Source organism: Macaca mulatta, chromosome 20, assembly GCF_049350105.2.
Source record: "Macaca mulatta isolate MMU2019108-1 chromosome 20, T2T-MMU8v2.0, whole genome shotgun sequence".
In the NCBI taxonomy this organism is placed as follows: Eukaryota; Metazoa; Chordata; class Mammalia; order Primates; family Cercopithecidae; genus Macaca; species Macaca mulatta.
The window spans coordinates 79,826,319-79,845,595 of record NC_133425.1 but is presented as its reverse complement, the minus strand read 5'-3'; the positions used below and the strand labels follow the sequence as shown (position 1 = coordinate 79,845,595).

The following is a 19,277-nucleotide window of genomic DNA, read 5'->3' as shown; positions in this document are numbered from 1 at the left end:
GCCTAATTTCTAGAAACCCTTATAAATAATTTCCTTTTAATTACAGCCAATTTGATCACAAAAAGTTTTTTTCCAGAAATCATCTTTTTTTGTTGTTGTCTGGGTGACGGGGTCTTGCTCTGTTGCCCAGGCTGGAGTGCAGTGGTGTGATTTGAACTCACTGTAATTGTCGCCTCCCAGGTTCAAGAGATTCTCCTTCCTCAGCCTCCCACGTAGCTGCGACCACAGGCGTGAGCCACCACGCACAGCTAATTTTTGTGTTTTTAGTAGAGATGGGTTTTCACCATGTTGGCCAGGCTGGTTTCAAACTCCTGAGCTCAGGCAGTTCGCCTGCCTTGGCCTCCCAAAGTGCTAGGATTACTGGCGTGAGCCACTGTGCCTGGCCCCCACTTTTATTTCTTTTCTTTTTCTTTTTTTCTTTCTGTGTGTTTGTGTGTGTTTTGAGACACAGTCCTGCTCTGTCACCCAGACTGGAGTGCAGTGGCACAATCTTGGCTCACTGCAACTTCTGCCTCCTAGGTTCAAGAGATTCCTCCTGGCTCAGTCTCCTGAGCAGCTGGGATTACAGGCTCCCACCACCACACCTGGCTAGTTTTTGTATATATTTTATTTGATTACTTATTTTTATTTTATTTTATTTATTTTGAGATGGAGTTTCACTCTTGTTGCCCAGGCTAGAGTGCAGTGGTGTGATCTTGGCTCACGGCAACCTCTGCCTTCTGGGTTCAAGTGATTCTCCTGCCTCAGCCTCCCAAGTAGCTGGGATCACAGGCATGTGCCACCACATCCAGCTAATTTTGTGTTTTTAGTAGAAATGGGGTTTCTGCATGTTGGTCAGGCTGGTCTTGAACTCCCAACCTCAGGCGATCCACCTGCCTCGGCCTCCCAAAGTGCTGGGATACCAGGTGTGAGCCACCGTGCCCGGACCTATTTTATTTTTTTTAAGACAGGGTCTCGCTCTGTTGCCCAGGCTGGAATGCAGTGGCACGACCTCGGCTCACTGCAACTTCCACCTCCCAGGCTCAAGTGATTCTCCTGCCTCAGCATCCCACGTAGGTGGGATTACAGGTGTGTGCCACCATGCCTGGCTACTTTTTGCATTTTTAGTAGATATGGGGTCTCATTATGTTGGCCAGGCTGGTCACGACCTCCTGACCTGAAGTGATCCACCCTCCTTGGCCTCCCCAAGTTAATTTTTTTTTTTTTTTTTTTTTTTTTGAGACGGAGTCTGGCTGTGTCACCCATGCCCCAAGTTAATTTTTATATTTTTAGTAGAGACAGGGTTTCACCACGTTGGCCAGGCTGGTCTCAAACTCCTGACCTCAAGTGATCCACTCGCCTTGGCCTCCCAAAATGGAGGGAGGACAGGCGTGCGCCACCGCGGCCAGCCCCCACTTCCATTTTGATTTGAGTAATTTGAGCTGTTTCCCTTTTTTCTTTTTTTCTTTTTTTTTTTGAGACGGAGTCTCGCGCTGTTGCCCAGGCTGGAGTGCAGTGGCGCGATCTCGGCTCACTGCAAGCTCCGCCTCCTGGGTTCACGCCATTCTCCTGCCTCAGCCTCCTGAGTAGCTAGGACTACAGGCGCCCGCCACCGCGCCCGGCTAATTTTTTGTATTTTTAGTAGAGACGGGGTTTCACTGTGGTCTCGATCTCCTGACCTTGTGATCCGCCCGCCTTGGCCTCCCAAAGTGCTGGGATTACAGGCTTGAGCCACCGTGTTTCCCTTTTTTCTGTTAGTCTAGCTAAAGGTTCTTCAGATTTTTGTTGATCTTTTCAGTGAACCAACTTTTGGTTTCATTAAAGAGTAGCTGTGTGGTAATAACTTTTTTAGACAAAAGAAAATCAGGTAACACAGTGGAAAAGCAAGGAGCTTAAGAGCTGAGAGGAACTGGTCTGTTTATACCTTTGGGGTTCAATAAAGAAACTCACATTTCTCTCAGAAACGAGTGTGGCACCTTCTCTATTTTCTTTAAGGAATCCCAGACTGTTAGACATTATTTTAGGTCCTTCATACAGCAAGGGGTGGCAAGAGGAAGCAGACATGTGCGGAAGCAAATGGAGAAGACAATTCAGTCGACTGAGGGAAAGAAATCTTTTTTTCCTCAAAAAACAAGACCCTAGGAGAGACAAAAAAGCATTTTGTCCCTTTAAATATAAACACACACACACATAAACACACACACACACACATATATCTTGGATATTAGCTTTTAATTAAGCTGACTTTAACCATTGAGCTCTTTTTAAAAATCATTTTAAATCTCTTACTACCATGTTTTACCTGGGACAAAAATGACTGCTATTTCAAAAGTAACACAAATATCAAACCAGAAAGGATTTGATGTAGAACCAAAGTCAGGCTGTTGAGGTTAAAAAAAAAAAAAAAAAAAAAAAAAGACAGGAACTCAGCTACTGAGCGAGAGTGCGGGGCGGCTGCCCTGGGTCTTTCAGTTTGGGCCTGGCTGGCAAAGGTTATGGAAATAAAGCCCCTCAGGCAGTCAAAATCTTTTTTTCCTTTTGGTGGCCTTGTTCTTTTCTTCTTTTTTTCCCCAGCTGTGGGAATTTAGCCAGTTCAGAGACCTTGTTTCCCCATAATTTGGATTTGACCAAGTCAGGTAGAGTTGATCAAACCAAATGGGAAACAGACTGAAACAACAAAACAGAAACCATAAATAAAAACAATTCAGCAAAACAAACACGCGCTCACACGCTTTCTACAATTACTGAGTGCGCTCATGGTAAGGAGAAATGAAGACCAGTTGGTTGTTAATCTTAAGTTTTAGTCGTCAGGAGAATGTTTAAGACAAAACCCCAATTCAGCTACTTTCCTAGGGATGGGGCCCAGGCTGCAGACTGCCCTCTGCCATCTTAGAAGCAGGAAAACCTCAAACTCGCCTTCTCTGTTGGAAGCGAGCAGCAACTCCAGAAGGTAGTTGCCTGCCCTCTGTCGCTGCGGAAACAGGAAGACTTGCCTTCCTTTTTGGAAGCAAGTAAAACTCAGCACAATAAACCTTAGATCTCAACCAAATTTGGGGAGATCAGGGATTTTCTGGAGCGGGGAGCTCCTGGGCCTCAGCAAATCATCCTGTTGGTTTGAGCAATGAAGACAGTCGGCATTGTGGAGCTGTCCATCCTCGGGGAGCCCTAAACCCCAATACTGTTGGGCCGAGGTCAGAAGTCCTGGACGAAGGCTTTGGGAAAACTTCTAGGCCAGCCAAGTGTATCATTAGAAAAATGAGTAACTACATACATTGCATGACCTTTCCACACATTATGGCCCATCATAGTTGGCATTAAAGAAAATTGCCATTCTCCATGTGGACATGACGGAGGTCTCAGGTTACGGTGGAACTGTTTTTAATGGTAAAATTGTGATCTTAAAGTTTACAGAGGATCTGGTTGGTTCTGTGGTGCACGTGCTAAGCCACCGACAGGAGCTGAGAGGCTGGACTGGGAAGGAAGCCCCAGGGCCCGCCCCCCGGGTGCAGGTGCTGGCTGCTCAGCTGCTCTCTGAGATGAAGCTGCAAGGCAAGTGTGCGTGGACTCGGTGATTTAGGTCTTTTGCTGTAGAGCGGTACCCGCTGTCTCCATGACTGTAGCTGTGTAGTAAAGCTTTGAAACCAGAAAGCGTGGGCCCTCGAACCTTCCCCTAGGTTTCTAGTTTGTTGGCATATTTTTAAATATCCTCCTTATTTTCCCAAAAGCAACAGTGATGTCCCCACTTCCATTACTGATATGAAGCATTTGTGTCTTGTCCGTTTGTCCTTAGTCAGTCTAGCTAACGGTTTTTCACATTTTTGTTGGTTCTTTTTGAAGAACCAGCTTTTAGTTTCATTAATTTTCTGTTGTCTTTCTAGTTTCTGCTTTATTTTCCCCAAGCTTTTATTTTCTTCCTTTTGTTTGCTTTAAATTTGTTTGGTCTTCTCTTTCTAGTTTCTTAAGGTAGAATATTAGGTTATTGATTTGAGATCTTCTTTTTCATATCAGCATTTACAGTTGCAAATTTCCCTTTCAGCAGCGCCTTAGCTGCATGCCATCAGTTTTGATAGGTTATGTTTTTATTTTCGTTGATCTCAATATTTTCTAATGTCCCTTAGGTTTTTTTCCTTTGGCCTATTGACTATGTAAAAGTATGTTATTTAATTTCTCCATGCCTATGAATGCCTCAAATTGCCCTCTAGTATTGAGTTTTAATTTCATTTCATTATGTTTAGAGAACATACTTTGTATGATTTCAATCCTTTAAAATTTGTTGATACATCATTTATGGCCTATTATATGATCACTTCAGGGTAGTGGTTAAAGCACATGTGAGAAGAATGTGTATTCTGCTGTTGGGTGAGAAGGAGTATATATTTATATTTACTTGGGATTAAAAAAAATCTTGTGGCAAATCACATTGCAAAGCAGACTTGCTTTATAAATATGTTGCTCTTTTGTTTTAAAGCGAGATTTTAAAGTACAGCTTGAAAATAGGTTATATTTCAGAAATTAATTCAGAAGAGGTATGTGGAACTTGGAAAGAATTTTAAAAGTATCAGTAATTTGTCTTATGGATAAACTGTTCATCTGTCTACAATTAGTAGTTTTTCTTTTTTTTTTTTTGAGACGGAGTCTCACTCTTGTTGCCCAGGCTGGAGTCCAGTGGAGCGATCTTGGCTCACTGCAACCTCTGCTTCCTAGTTTCAAGCGATTCTCCTGCCTCAGCCTCTCAAGCAGCTGAGATTACAGGCGCCCGCCACTACGCCCGACTAAGTTTTTTTTTTTTTTGTATTTTAGTAGAGACGGGGGTTTCACCATGTTGGTCAGGCTGGTCTTGAACTCCTGACCTTAGGTGATCCACCCACCTCAGCGTCCCAAAGTGCTGGAATTACAGGCATGAACCACTGCACCCCTCTAGAATTAGTATATTTTAAAAGAATCATGAAAATAAAAATTAGCGTTTGTCATTGAAGTAGAGAAAGTTAATTCAGACGATTAAAATTATCCTTAAGGTTTCAAGTAATATATAGGTAATGAGAAATGAAACTGTTTGAAAAATAAATGGAAACGATAGGAATTTCGAAATATCAGAAGTTGGGAAGTAGTTTTACATTTTCTGCTTAATAAAATGGGCCTGAGACAAAATGTTATTTCAGCTTAGATTCAAATTTTCACTAGGCTGGAAATTATAATCGCTGTAAATGGAGCCTTTGTGTCAGCAAGAGCTTAAAATGTAAAAGCTCCTCTGGTCCTTGTAATAACCAAGCAGGGCAGGTTCTGGCCTTACCTCCATTTTCCACCTGAGGAAACTGAGGCACAGAGGTGCAGATCTTGGCATGGTCATGCTGTTCCTCAGCTTGAGTTTGAAACCAGCTTTGGAGTCCCAGGTGTGTGCTCCCACGCTCTTACCCTGTCACCTCCACTCTTAGTGGGTGAGGGATGGAAAATAGGACTCCAGGTGCTGTATGATTAAGCCTGATTAGTGGTGAATGAAACCTGCTCTTCCCAGATAAACTACAGGAGTCCCAGGAAGTGCCCTACCAGCCCCTTGACTGGCTGGCAACAATGCCCTTCCAGTGACCTTGGCAGGACAGACGCCCTCTGATGAGCGGCTCCAGGTGTAGCTCAGGCATCTATTCCAGCCCCATTGCCAGGGCACCACCATCTCGACGGGCTCTGAAATGCTGCTTGGAGAGGAGAGAAAAATGTTGAAGTCGGATTGTTGAGATCAGTGTTGGCCAACAGACAAAGCAAGCCCCATGTGAAATTTTCACTTTTCTAGGGACCATGTTAAAAGGGTAAAGAGAAACAGGGGAAACTGATTCTAATAATTATGTCTGAAATACAATTTTGAAATGTAATGAATATTTAAAAATTGATAATTTACATTTTTTTCACACCAAGTATTTGAAATCAGGTGTGCCTTTTACACTTCCGGCACCTCTCAGTTCACATGAGCCCTGTTTTGTGTGCTCAGTAATTGCTACGTGGCTCATGGCTCCCGTACTCAGTGTGGGTTTAGATAGTAGCTATACGGTGACATAACAGCCCCGCTAATGCTCACTGTCCCCTTCCCCTAGATGGCAAGAGGTTTCTGGGGCCCCAGTGGCTGGACTGTGACTGTGACCGAGCCATGATCGAGGACTGGGTGTTCAGGGTCCCCCACGTGGCCATATTCCTGAGTGTGGTCATTCACAAGGGCTTTCTCGTCCTGTGCTCATCCCTGGATCTGACTACCCTGGTCCCCGAGCGTCAAGTGGACCAGGGCAGGGGTTTTGAGAGCATCCTGGACATTCTTTCTGTCATGTACATCAACGCCCACCTGCCTCGGGAGCAGCGGCACTGCTGGCGCCTGCTTTTTTCATCTGAGCTCCACGGACACAGCTTCTCCCAGCTCTGCGGCCACATCACTCACCGGGGGCCCTGTGTAGCTGTCCTTGAGGACCGTGACAAGCATGTGTTTGGTGGGTTTGCCTCTTGCTCCTGGGAGGTGAAGCCTCAGTTTCAAGGTAAGACTTGGTAACCTGAACCTCGAGGAGTGGCACAGCCCAGGCAAAGAACTCTGGAGAAAGGGAGAGGGCGGGAGTGCTAAATTCGGCTCTCCCATCTTCTCCAAGTGTTTCTCTAGACGCAGTTGGGGCGATAGGAAAATGTGATGCTACTCAGTGGTGTTTATCACATCATGGTTCTTCAGGACAGACTGTGTGACCCCCAGTTTTCAGGTGAGGACACAGGCCCGGTTATTATACGGTGCTGGCTCTACAGGGCATGGGAGAAGTCAAGCCACAGATCCCTCGGAGGGGACCAGGAGATGCTGATTGATTCAGATCGGATGTTTTCCTTCCCTGGGCCTTCCTGCCCCTGCCCCCCCGACCATGTGTGTTTGCTTGTTGGAATTTGGAAGCTTTCTGCATGACCTTGAATGTACTGGATGAAAGGCTCTAAGTAAATTCTCCTCTTTCCCTTAAGGAAGAATATTCTGATGAAAATGGTCCTTTAAAATTATTTAAAACACAGGCCAGGCGCAGTGGCTCACACCTGGAATCCCAGCATTTTGGGAGGCTGAGGTGGGAGGATCACTTGAGCCCAGGAGTTTGAGACCAGCATGGGCAACATAGTGAGACCTCGTCTCTCTCTTTAAAAAAATAAAATAATAAGGCCAGGCGCAGTGGCTCAAGCCTGTAATCATAGCACTTTGGGAGTCTGAGGCAGGTGGGCCACTTGAGGTTAGGCATTCGAGACCAGCCCGGCCAACGTGGTGAAACCACGTCTCTACTAAAAGTACAAAAATTGGCATGGTGGTGCACGCCTGTAATCCCAGCTACATGGGAGGCTGAGGCTTGAGAATCACTTGAACTTGGGAGGCAGAGTTGCAGTGAGCCAAGATCACACCACTGCACTCCAGCCCGGGCGACAGGGTGAGACTCCATCTCTAAATAAATAAATAAATAAATAAATAGGTTTTTGAAACGTTGACAGACGCATCGCCCATCAGTGAGCTGTCCTCTGTACTCGAGAGTGGGCCACCATCCCCAGGGTTTGCCTTCGTCACTCCCCCGTATGTCCTGTATCTCACCCCGCACCTCTGGAATGGTCACCTCTCCACCACGCAGAGGGTCTGGAGGCCGGGAACTGTGTCTGGGTGGAGTTGCCCCTGCAGGAGAACTTTCAGCAGAGGCTAGGTGGCATCTGGCTGGGACAGGTAGCAGGGGTCCCAGGTTGAGGGTTGGGCACCTCTATCTCCTAGATCGCATTGTTTCTAGGGTTTGATTTATATCTAGGTTTCAGGATGTTCTAGATCTTTATCTTAGTTCTGGGAATGGTAGGAATTCTCCCCAAATCAAAGTTTCCAGGTGCCAGCCCTGCTGGTGGGCCTTTCTAGAGACAGCAGCCTCAGCCTTGCCATGGCCACTGTCTTCTGCACCACCTGCCTTTCCCTGCCTCCGTGTCACAGGCATGGGGCACCAGCCCAGCCTCAGGCTCTGGGGAAGTTACACATTGCTCTGCCTCTCACTACACAGCTGAAGGCTCGGCTTGAGGATGTGAAAAGACCCTGAGCATCATGATCAGGTTAAAGCTGCTGCTACCTCCAGAGCCCTTAATGTTAATTTCAGATGGACTCTGCCGGCTCTTCATGTTTTATTAACAAGCAGACTTAATCTTCCTGAAGCATGCGTGAAAAATGCAGTGGCCAAGTTTTCAAACCCGAGTTCATTCTGTTGCAGTACGTGTCCATACTCAGGAAATAACAGCAGAGGGCAGCCTCGCACCATGTATGGTACAAATCCATGGACTTTGGGTCAAGTTCAGAGAGCGTGCTGTCCGCTTGTCCTGGAGATAATGACCTCTAATATCTGAGACTGATAGCTGTGGGGCAAACAATGAAGGCAAATGCTGAGGAAGGTGGCCCCCTCCTTGAGTATGGAGGATCTTTCACTGTGGGGCGATGTGGCTTGGTCAACCTTTTTTTTTTTTTTTTTTTTTTGAGATGGAGTCTCGCTCTGTCACCCAGGCTGGAGTGCAGTGGCCGGATCTCAGCTCACTGCAAGCTCCTCCTCTCGGGTTCACGCCATTCTCCTGCCTCAGCCTCCCGAGTAGCTGGGACTACAGGCACCCGCCACTTCGCCCGGCTAGTTTTTTGTATTTTTTAGTAGAGACGGGGTTTCACCGTATTAGCCAGGATGGTCTTGATCTCCTGACCTCGTGATCCGCCCGTCTCGGCCTCCCAAAGTGCTGGGATTACAGGCTTGAGCCACCGCGCCCGGCCTGGTCAACCTTTTTAAAGGACTGTTTTCTTAGTTTTATTTGAGGAAAGAAGAATTGATTATACTTAGAGCCTCTTTTGCTTGTGTTTTCTGTGCAGTAGTTGAAAAGGCCCAAGGCTTTGGATTGAACACAGGATTTTGAGTCCCAGCTCTGTCCCTGGGCAAGGTGACTGATTAATTTTCTGGGCCTCAGTTCCTCAGAAGTACATGAAACCATGCTGCGTGGGCAGGCAGCTCCTCAGCGGTCGGGCGCCAGGTGGTGGCGGCATGCTTGAGTATTGTTTTATGAGAATGAGATAAGGAGCCCTTGCTGTTGGCATGACTTTTTTTTTCAGGTAATCATAACTCCTCAGGTCCTTGCCCTGTATCCTGGGAAGTGATACTTCCCCCACCTGGCCTTCCCCATGGAGAACGGCCCTTGGGGGTGGACTGGCATCTGGGCCCACGCAGCCAAAGCCTGAGCTCCGTGGCCCCGCCACCTTGCTCCGCAGTACGACAGGCTCAGGATTGCAAAGCAAACGGCCGCGTACCTGAAGTCCAGCGCGGGAGGGTCGGGTGGGGCCAATACAGTCGGGTGTGACTGAGCTGTTCATGGCGGCGTCTAAACCTGCCCTCAAGCCTCTGAGGCTGCTGAAACCCCAGTGAAGCAAGCCTCAGTCTGTAGGCCAGAGTAAAGTCCTTCTCTTAGCTGGTTCCGGTGGAACTTTCTAGCCTAGCTACCTTCCTTCCTCCGCCCGACGCTCTCAAGCCCCACTGTTGCCTACCTGTCCCACACCTTGTCCTCATGGGAGCCCTTCTTCATGGGGGGCTCTGTTTCAGGGCCTCCCTCTTGACCTTGGAAGCTGCCTCCCAGAAGCCTCCAGGATGACAGAGGCCCCCCGGGGATCTTTCTAGATTGGAGGCCTTGGGTGGTGTCAGCCCACACTACAGACTGGGCCCTGTTTGCTTGCTCAGGGCCATCATCCTCTTCCAGCCTCCTGGTCTTGGTGCCTCCTTCTTATCTACATTCTACCATGGTGCCCCCAATTTTCTTCCTGTGACTTCTTTCCCCCCGATGACTAGCCCAACCCCAAATTCCTATGAGCAGCCTTCCGGCTTGTTGTGACACTTGTGTATGCTGGTGTCCAGGCGGGCAGCCCTTTCAGCCAAGTCCTCAGAACATGGTGGGAAGCGCCCCTCGCTGGGAGCTCTGAGGATGAGGCCTGGCCTACGGCCCTCTCCCCAGTGCTGAGGTGCTTATGGAGGGAAGGAGTCTCTGAGACTGGGGACCCGTAGTTTCCAGAGTTTTGACTGGTACCTTTCTTCTAATGGCCTGTGTGCCCACCCCATGCCTGTGGGCGAGGGTGGATGACCACCTTTCCCAGGCTGTGCCCCTGGGGGCAGCTCTGCACCCGCAGGTTTTCTCTCTGTGCATGGTATGTTCTTTCAGGCCAGGCTCAGCACCATGCAGCGTCACTTGCCTGCTCAGGTAGGCTGTGCTGGAGGCCTTGGTCTCTGCGGACTGACCGCCTGCTCCTTGCTCATAAGCTAAAGGAAGCCTGTTGTTTCTGGCTTGCATGTGCTTGGCCAGCCTGGACCGACTCCAGACAGTGGGCAGAGTTGTGATCTCTGCTCCCCCGGCCAGAGCTAAAAGATGTCCCATTCCTTATTAGGTGTCCCTCTAATCCCTGCATCCCCAGCTCATCCACCTGGGTCCCCAGCAGCTTGTCCCAACCCCCGGTCTGCCGACACCTGGTTATGGGTGAGGGGTCTTGGCCGTGCTGCTTCCTGAGCCACAGCTTACTGGCATTTCTGGTCCTCTGGGACCGGCTCAGACACTGACCCTGTTTGTTTTGTTCTCTGGCCACTTTCAGGGGATGACAGATGCTTCCTGTTCTCCATCTGTCCCAGCATGGCCGTATACACACACACAGGCTACAATGACCACTACATGTACCTGAACCATGGACAGCAGACGATCCCGAATGGACTGGTGAGCCTGGGCGGAGCGTGAGGGTCTTGCCTTGGTGATGTCCCCCCGTGAAGGCATCAACCCCGAGGCTCAGCTCCACAGATCAGGGCAGGGCGCGTGGCATTCATCTCCTCACACACGCCATGTCCAGTTCCTTCTGCCTCCAGGGCCGGTGCTGGGGGTAGTGACAGCTGGGCCAGGATTTCCCTTAGAGAAGGATGTGGCCTCTGCTGGGGCTTCTCCGTGGTTTGTGTGCAGATGGCGCACTTGGCCCCTTTTTCTGGCCCTCAGATGATTGGTTTGTGGCCTTTGAGGCTAGGGGTAGTGTTAGCGCCAGACCCGTCCCTGCACGTTACTGGCCTGCCTCATACCTGGGAGTGCTGGACTGAGGGGAATGGACGGCCGGCAGCTCATGAGACAGCATGTGGGGCCCCAGTTGGGGTGACCATGGCTCCTGTCCAGCCCTCGCTTCAGCTTGGTGACGTGGCACAGGAAGCACAGGGAAGTAGGGGAGGCCTAGGCCAGGTACAGGGAGCAGGTGGGCATGGGTCCCGAGGGCAGGAGCTGGGGCAGCATCTACGCCAAAGCCCAGCTTACTCCTGCCAGCTCCCCTGCCGATTTCTTCCTCTGCTACTTGGCAGAAAGCTCTTACTGGGACAACCCAGTCCTGTGTCTGCAGAGCTGAGGGCAGAGAAGGCTGGTCCGCTAGAGGGGCCAGTGTCCTTCCCAGGCTTACCACACTGATGCCCTAGAGAGAGGGAGGGGCGTGGCTGGGCCACCTAGAACACCTGGCATCTTCTGGAAAGGGCGATCTGGTGGCGGCAGGAGAGAGGGTGCCAGCCTCACAGGGAGCACCTGGCAGGCCCTGGTCATCGCTCGTCATTGGCCCTGAGGGACAGAGCGGCTCCGAGTGTCAACTCTGGACAGTGTGATCGGGTCTCTTGTTGCCCAAGGTCAGAACTAGGGCGTGCCAGGTGTTCCAGGCCTACCAGGGACCAGAGGAGGTTCTCGGCAGGGCGAGGTTGAACAGCTCAGAGCCCAGCCATGTGACTAGGGGTGGAAGGCACAGGGGTTCGCGTCCGCCTCTGCCTCTGGGTCTGCCTCTGCATCGTGTTAGCCACACGCTCGGAGCTGAGTTTCCCAGTCTGTCTTAGGGTGAGGATCGCTGCCCGGAAGCGGGGGCACTGGTGCCCCAACATGGGGGGTTTGCAGTATCAGCTTCTGTGTTCCCTTCTCCCCTTATCTTAACTGGGTGGGACCCTGGGCCCTGGAGGTCTCTTTCTATATATATATTTAACATTTTTAATTCTCTGACGTCACTTGTGCTTTCAGCAAGCAAATCCTCCTGAGAAAGAGCCGTGGGTGGGTGTCTGGAGACATAGATGACTGTTCTAGTCACTTGGCATGGGATGCTTAAATGGCAGCAATTGATATATTTCTCAGTTAAGGAAAACATAGATGATGGCATTCACACTCACCCGCCCTGTCTCAGGCTGGTACTTAAGGTGAGAGGCTGGCTCGTGGTATTTGATGTCCGCAGGTCCTGAGGAGTTGCTGATGCTGTTCTCTGTCCTGGCTTCCTTTGCAGGGGATGGGAGGGCAGCACAATTACTTTGGGCTTTGGGTGGATGTTGATTTTGGGAAAGGACACAGCAGAGCTAAGCCCACGTGCACCACGTACAACAGCCCGCAGCTGTCAGCCCAGGAGAACTTCCAGTTTGATAAGATGGAGGTGTGGGCGGTTGGAGACCCTTCAGAGGAGCAGTTGGTGAGTGGAGCCATCCTCTGCCTCCCAGGATGGCCTCTTGAGCCTTGGGGGCCTTTCTCCATTTTCTTACCATTACCCCCTTTACTCTTCTGTCTGCAGATAGTTTATCGCAAATTTGATCCTGGCAGCTGATGCTGGCTTGGATGCCAGGAGATGCGTGGCTGGAAGTCTTGTCTGGGATTTGTGGGCGGTTTAGTAGAGCAGCCCTGGGAAGCGGGCGGGGTGGTGGGGGGGGGGGTCGTGGCCCCTCATTCTCTCTGCCCACCTGCGAGAGGAAGGTCTGGGGTTCCTTCTCCTTCCCTGGTTCTGCACCTGATTTGCTATTGGCCCCTGAACCTCCTGTAATACCTCCTACCCACCCAGCCATTGAATCCCAGAGTGGGAGGGGCCTTAGGGGGAACCAGAGCCGATTCCACCCGAGAAGGCTGGAAAACTAGCAGGAAGCCGCTGCCTGTTGTTGGGCCATCATGGAACACACCCACCCTTTCTTCTCTTCTCTTCTCAAGGCCAAGAGCAACAAGAGCATCCTGGACGCGGACCCTGAAGCCCAGGCCCTGCTGGAGATCAGTGGGCGGTCGCGCCACAGCGAAGGGCTCCGGGAAATCCCAGACGATGAATGAGGAGCCGCCTGAGCCTTCCTGGATTCCTCTGGGTAGAGAGGGCACCGCCTGCAGCCCCTCTTCCCTCCCCCATGGTTTAACTGTAATAGAGTGCCACACGGGTCACAGCCAGGTAGTCCCAGATGTGCCAACAAGACGCCCTCTGAAGCCATGTCCTGACTGATGGGTGGATCTCCCAGAAATAGATGTTTTTTTAAATTTTATTTTTTGCCCTACAGGGTCACTCTCAGGATCTCTCCGAGAAATCTTAAATGTCAAATTAGTAACTCAATCTTATACTTTGTTCTTTTTTACCAATGAAATCCTAAGCAGCTGAGACCTTTCAGACCCCGGCTGGCATTAGGGAATTCCGCTGGCATTAGTGTTTGTTGGGGGTGCAACTTCTCTATTGAGGAGGGGCTTCCTCCCGCTGAGGTTCACATGGCCTCACTCAGGCCATCCTGTTAGAAGGTGGGACCTGATGGTCTGTTCTGATGGGTAAGGGACAGAGGCATCTGGATGAAAATCTCAACGCTTTCTGGGAACAGCCTTGGTGCTGGCCTGGGTTCTAGCTCTCCGGGGACCGGCGCCTGAGTCCCAGCTGTCTAGGCCTCGGTGCTGGCCTGGGTTCTAGACCTCTGGGGACCGGTGCCTGAGTCCCAGCGGTCTAGGCCTTGGTGCTGGCCTGGGTTCTAGACCTCCAGAGACCGGCGCCTGAGTCCCAGCTGTCTAGGCCTCGGTGCTGGCCTGGGTTCTAGACCTCTGGGGACTGGCGCCTGAGTCACAGTTGTTGGTACAGCCATTTGCCCAGGGCTGCTCGTGAGGGGGATGATGGAAAATTCAGCAGTGTAAACTCGCTTTAAACAAGATCCGTGGATCCCGAAATGCTGAATATCATGTAGCTGGGTTGTTGGGTCAGCAGAGCTGCCATCTGCCCACGTCTGGATAACAACACACGGTGAGTCACCAGTTGGCTACGAGAATTCTCCACTTTAAAGGCACTGTGAGCTTGTCTCTAAGATACATACCTCTGCCTTTTGTCTTTTGCTGTAAGCTTTGACCTGTTGCAGATCTGATGAAAATACAACCTCTTATTATACAGTTTGCCTTGATTATAAGCCATAGTAAATCGAGCTGTTTGCATTTTGCAGGCCCTGCATTTTCTACTAGGAGGTTCATCGAACCTTCCACTTAGCAATACCCCGACTCAGGCAGAATGCCTTGTAAATTAGCCTTCAAAAGAAAAGTGCACGCTCAGACAGTGTGTCGAGGAGCAGGAGCGTGATGCAGACAAGGACTTAGTCATGACTGATTTTCTTTGGCCACTTTTTAATGGCTTGTGGGGAACATTGTAATCTTCCGAACTGACATGTTGGCAGATATAGAATATTAGGATGCTCAAACATCTCTACCATGAGTCCAAGGAATTTAGCTCCCTGTTATCACTTTGTTTTGGAATGTTTTTTATAAAAATGCAACTAAATACCTCACTATTAAACTGCCATGATGCCTCAGTTAAAAAAAAATTAAAATAAAGGTCCGTCAGTGTCTGTGCCTTGATGATCCTTCATTGCTGCTTCTGCCTAGGCTGCCGCAAAGGTTAGGACTTAGTCCACTCACATGCTTTCTACCCTGAGCTTGTTCTAAGGAGAGTGCAGATCACAAGTGGACCTGCCTCTAGGTGGTGCACTTAGAGAAAGGGCACTGGCCCGGGCTTGGGAGCCGGGGGATGCAGCTCTCTCCATGGGCTTCTCTTGGTGCATGGTTCTGCCTCTGGGCACTCAACCTTTTTAGGGTATGTGCAGGGCTGGGGCCAGTGGACCTGACAATGCCTTACCTGGCTCTGAGAAACTTTTAATCCTAGTTTGTACAAATGAATAGTTTGTTCTTTTGTGAAACCAGAATGAGAATTCAGGTTCTAAGGACTAGAAGTCTCCCTACAAATGACTTTTCAGGGCCCTAGAAAGTGCTAGAAGGAAGAGGTTAAAAAAAAAAAATGTCCACATTGCAAACTACTATAAATGATTGCCACATTTGTAAGCTATTATTTTTTCCCCACCATATTTTTTAATTAAAAATGCTGGGGCTGGTCATGGTGGCTCACGCCTGTAATCCCAGCACTTTGGGAGGCTGAGGCAGGTGGATCACCTGAGGTCAGAAGTTCGACACCAGCCTGACCAACATGGAGAAACCCCATCTCTACTAAAAATACAAAATTAACTGGGCATGGTGGTGCATGCCTGTAATCTCAGCTACTCAGGAGGCTGAGGCAGTAGAATTGTTTGAACCAGGGAGGCGGAGGCTGCGGTGAGTCGAGATCGTACCATTGCACTCTAGCCTGGGCAACAAGAGTGAAACTCCGTTTAAAAAAAAAAAAAAAAAAAGCTGGGTATGGTGGCTCACGCCTGTAATCCCAGCACTTTGGGAGGCTGAAGCAGGCAGATAACTTGAGCCCAGGAGTTCAAGACCAGCCTGGGCAACATGGCAAAAACCTGTCTCTACAAAAAAATACAAAAATTAAGTAGGCGTGGTGACACATGCCTGTGATCCCAGCTACTTGGGAGGCTGAGGTGTGAGGATCATTTAAGCCTGGGAGGTTGAGGCTGCTATGAGCTGTGATTGTGCCACTGTACTCCAGCCTGGGCAACACAGCAAGACCCTATCTTAAAAAAAATTGTGTACCTGGTTTAGAAAAAAAAGGATACAACTTAAAGTCAGTCATCTTCCTGCCTCTTGTCCAGCTATTTTCCCTCCTGACAGGCAAAGGCGCTGATGCAAAAATCATTCAGGTCTCCTCCCTGTGACTTGGTGCACACCTGAGCGTCACCGTGTTTTACACGCTGATGCATCCTTTGCTTTCTTTTTTAAAGGGAGGTCCGTATCCACCCACCTGCCTCCCTCTTGTCTTTATGCACAGCATGATGTCCCACCGTATGGATGCTCTTGGGCCTAGCATTCCACCGTCCCCAGCTGGGGAACGTTTTGTTTGCAGCTAATCATTGTCATGAATGTCGTTTATGTGTGCCTTGGTGTGATCGTGTCTGTGGGATAAACTCTTAGAATTGGAATTGTTGGATTGAGAGGTATATGCCTTTTATTTAGATATGGATGAATTAAACCTCTTGAGCTCAATTTATACTCTTAATATGCCGGAGTGCCTGTTTGCCATGTTTTCAGCAACACTATATTAAAATATGTTTTTTAAAACCTGATAGACGAAAACTATATTTTGTTGATACATAATATTTACATATTTATGGGGTACATGTATTCGTTACATGCATAGACTGTGTAATGATCAAGTGAGGGTATTTGGGGGTGTCCATCATCTTGAGTATCCTTTCCACATTGCAAGCATTTCAAGTCTTCCCTTGTATCTACTGTGAAATACACAGTGCATTGTTGCTGACTACGGTCACCCAGTGCTACTATGGAATGTGAGAACTTAACTCTTCTAACTGTATGTTTGTACCCACTTGTGGGGCACCCGATTCTGTTGCTGTTTGGGGTGCAACTAAGTAACCCTCATGCACCTAGGGGAACTGAACAAAGGGGGCAAACACGGGAATAAAAGACGAGACAAAAGAGTATATTTGGAAGAAGGGGTCAGGGAGCACCTTGCCTCTAGTGGACAAGGGCCCTGAGCTTTGCACAGCCCTCCATATTTATTAGGCAAAAGAGATAGAAGGAGGGTGGAAGGAAGGGGTCAGCTGCTCAGTCTGGAGCAGGCTTGCAAGACTGCATTCCTTGAACAACAGGCTCTAGATGTCGCAGTAGATAACCTCAGTGCCAGGGGGTGACGGCCTTCAGCAAACCTTGTGTCGGCAGGAGCAGTGGTGAGTTTGCTCACATCCTGCGTTCATGATAAACAGTTTGCTGTTTGATCATGTAGCCTCTGGTGGAATGCTGAGTTGGTTACGTCCCATGGGCCTTCGGCTCCCTGCACCCACTAGCCAACATCTCTTGCTCCCTCCCACCCATACATCCTTCCCATCCTCTAGTATCTATCATTCTTTTCTCTACCTCCATGAGAGCCACCTTTTTTTTCTTTCTTCTCTTTTTTTTTTTTTAGCTGACACATCAGTGAGAACATGCAGAATTTGTCTTTGTGTCTGGCTTTTTCACTGAACATAATGACCTCCAGTTCCATCCATGTTGCTGCAAATGACATGAGTTCACTCTTCATGGCCAAATAGTATTCCCTTGTGTATACACACACCCCATTTTCTTTCTTTTTAAAGTATTTTACGTTCCGGGGTGCATGTGCAGGATGTGCAGGTGTGTTGCAGAGGTAAACGTGTGCCATGGTGGTTTGCTGAGCCTGTCAGCCCATCACCGAGGTATTAAGCCCAGTATGCATTCGCTGTTTTTCCTAATGCTCTCCCTCCCCCCACCGTGCCACCAACAGGCCCCAGTCTATGTTTTCCCCCTCCCTGTGTCCATGTGTTCTCATTATTCAGCTCCCACCTATAAGTGAGAACATGCAGTGTTTGGTTTTCTGTTCCTGTGCCAGTTTGTTGAGGATAATGGCTCCCAGCTCCATCCATGTTCCTGCAAAGGACATGATCTCATTCTTTTTGATGGCTACATAGTATTCCATGGTATATATGTACCACATTTTTTTTATCCAGTCTATCATTGATGGGCATTTGGGTTGATACCATGTCTTTGCTATTGTGAATAGTGCTGCAGTGAACATATGCGTGCATGTATCTTTGTAACAGAATGATTTATATTCCTTTGGGTATGTACCTAGTAATGGGATTGCTGGGTCAAGTGGTATTTCTGATTCTAGATCTTTGAGGAATCGCCACACTGTCTTCCACAATGGTTGAACTAATTTACATTCCCATCAACAGTGGAAAGGCGTTCCTGTTTTTCTACAACCTCATGACCATCTGTTGTTTTTTGACATTTTAATAATTGCCATGCTGACTGGCAAGAGATGGTATATACCATAGTTTCTTTATCTGTTCATCCATTGGTGGACATTTAGGTTGTGTCTACATCTTTGCTGTTGAGAATAGTGCTGCAGTAAATGTGGGCATGCAGGTATCCCTTTGACACACTGACTTCTTTTTCTTTGAGTAAATAGTCAGTAGCGGGATTGCTGGATTGGATGATACTTAGTGGTGTTGAGCTCTTTTTTTTTTTTTTTTTAATATAGCTGTTGGCCATTGCATGTCTTCTTTTGAGAAATGTCTATTCATGTCCTTTGTCTACTTTTTAATGGGATTACTTATTTTTAAATTGTTGGGTTCCTGAAGTGTTTTCCCTGTCTTTTTTTTCTAGTAGTTTCATAGTTTTGGGTCTTACATTTAAATCTTTAATCCATCTTCAGCTGGTTTTTGTAGATGGTGAGAGGTAGGCATCCAATTTCATTCTTCTGTGTATGGATCTCCAATTTTCCCAGCACCATTTATTGAAGAGACTGTCCTTACCCCAGTGTATGTTTTTGGCAACTTTGCTGAACATAAATTGACTGTAGATATGTAGACTTATTTCTGGTTTCTCTATTCTGTTCCATTGGTCCATGTGTCTTTTTTTTTTTTTTTTTTTTGCCAATACCATGCTGTTTTGGTTACTATAGCCTTGTAATAGATTTTGAAGTGAGGTGGTGTGATGCCCGCAACCTTGTTCTTTTTGCTCAGGATTGCTTAGGCTACTCAGGCTCTCTTTTGGTTCCATATGACCTTTAGGATTTGTTTTTAATTTTGTGAAAAATGACATATTTTGATAGGGATGGCATTGCATCTGTAGATGGCTTTGGGCAGTATGGTCATTTTAATGATAGTAGTTCTGATGCACAAGCATGGGATGCTTTCCATTTGTTTGTGTCTTCTTCAGTGTCTTTCATTAGTGCTTTGTAGTTTTCCTTGTATAGATCTTTTACCTCTTGGTTAAATTTATTCCGAGGTTTTTTTTTTTTTTTTTTTTAATAGTAATTGTCAATGGGGTGGTTGTCTTGAATTCTTTCTCAGATATTCCATTATTGGTATGTAGAAACACTACTGAGTTTTGTATGTTGATTTTGTATCCTGTGACTTTACTGAATGTATGAGATCTAATAGTTTTTTGATAGAGTCTTTCTAGATATAGGATCATATCATCAGCAAAAAGGGGTGATTTGAGTTCCTCTTTGCCAGTTGGGGTGCTTTTTATTTCTTTGTCTTGCCCGATTGCTCTGGCCAGGACTTCCAACATTATGTTGA

The 19,277-nt window shown here is 48.1% G+C and overlaps 1 protein-coding gene and 1 long non-coding RNA gene across 17 annotated transcripts in view; one reads left to right on the top strand and one right to left on the bottom strand.

Moving 5' to 3' along the window:
• Positions 1 to 14,620, top strand: part of MEAK7 (MTOR associated protein, eak-7 homolog) — a 30,126-nt gene extending 15,506 nt beyond the window's left edge. For 7 of the 16 annotated variants that reach the window (XM_001110946.5, XM_077987018.1, XM_077987020.1 and 4 more), the window contains 5 exons: positions 3,384 to 3,528; positions 6,063 to 6,491; positions 10,601 to 10,719; positions 12,287 to 12,466; positions 12,973 to 14,620. In XM_001110946.5, the coding sequence (XP_001110946.3) occupies positions 3,384 to 3,528; positions 6,063 to 6,491; positions 10,601 to 10,719; positions 12,287 to 12,466; positions 12,973 to 13,086 (987 nt within the window). In that variant the 3' untranslated portion in view covers positions 13,087 to 14,620. Of the gene's footprint in view, positions 1 to 3,383; positions 3,529 to 6,062; positions 6,492 to 10,600; positions 10,720 to 12,030; positions 12,061 to 12,141; positions 12,467 to 12,972 lie in introns of all 16 variants that reach the window. The other 9 variants (XM_077987011.1, XM_077987014.1, XM_077987016.1 and 6 more) reach the window with 4 other exon arrangements.
• Positions 622 to 2,411, bottom strand: LOC144338278 (uncharacterized). Its single transcript, XR_013412269.1, has 3 exons — positions 1,715 to 2,411; positions 1,242 to 1,421; positions 622 to 1,180 (listed from the first exon to the last, which is right to left on the bottom strand). It is a non-coding gene; the product is annotated as an uncharacterized LOC144338278 (long non-coding RNA).
• Positions 14,621 to 19,277: the final 4,657 nt, after the last annotated feature.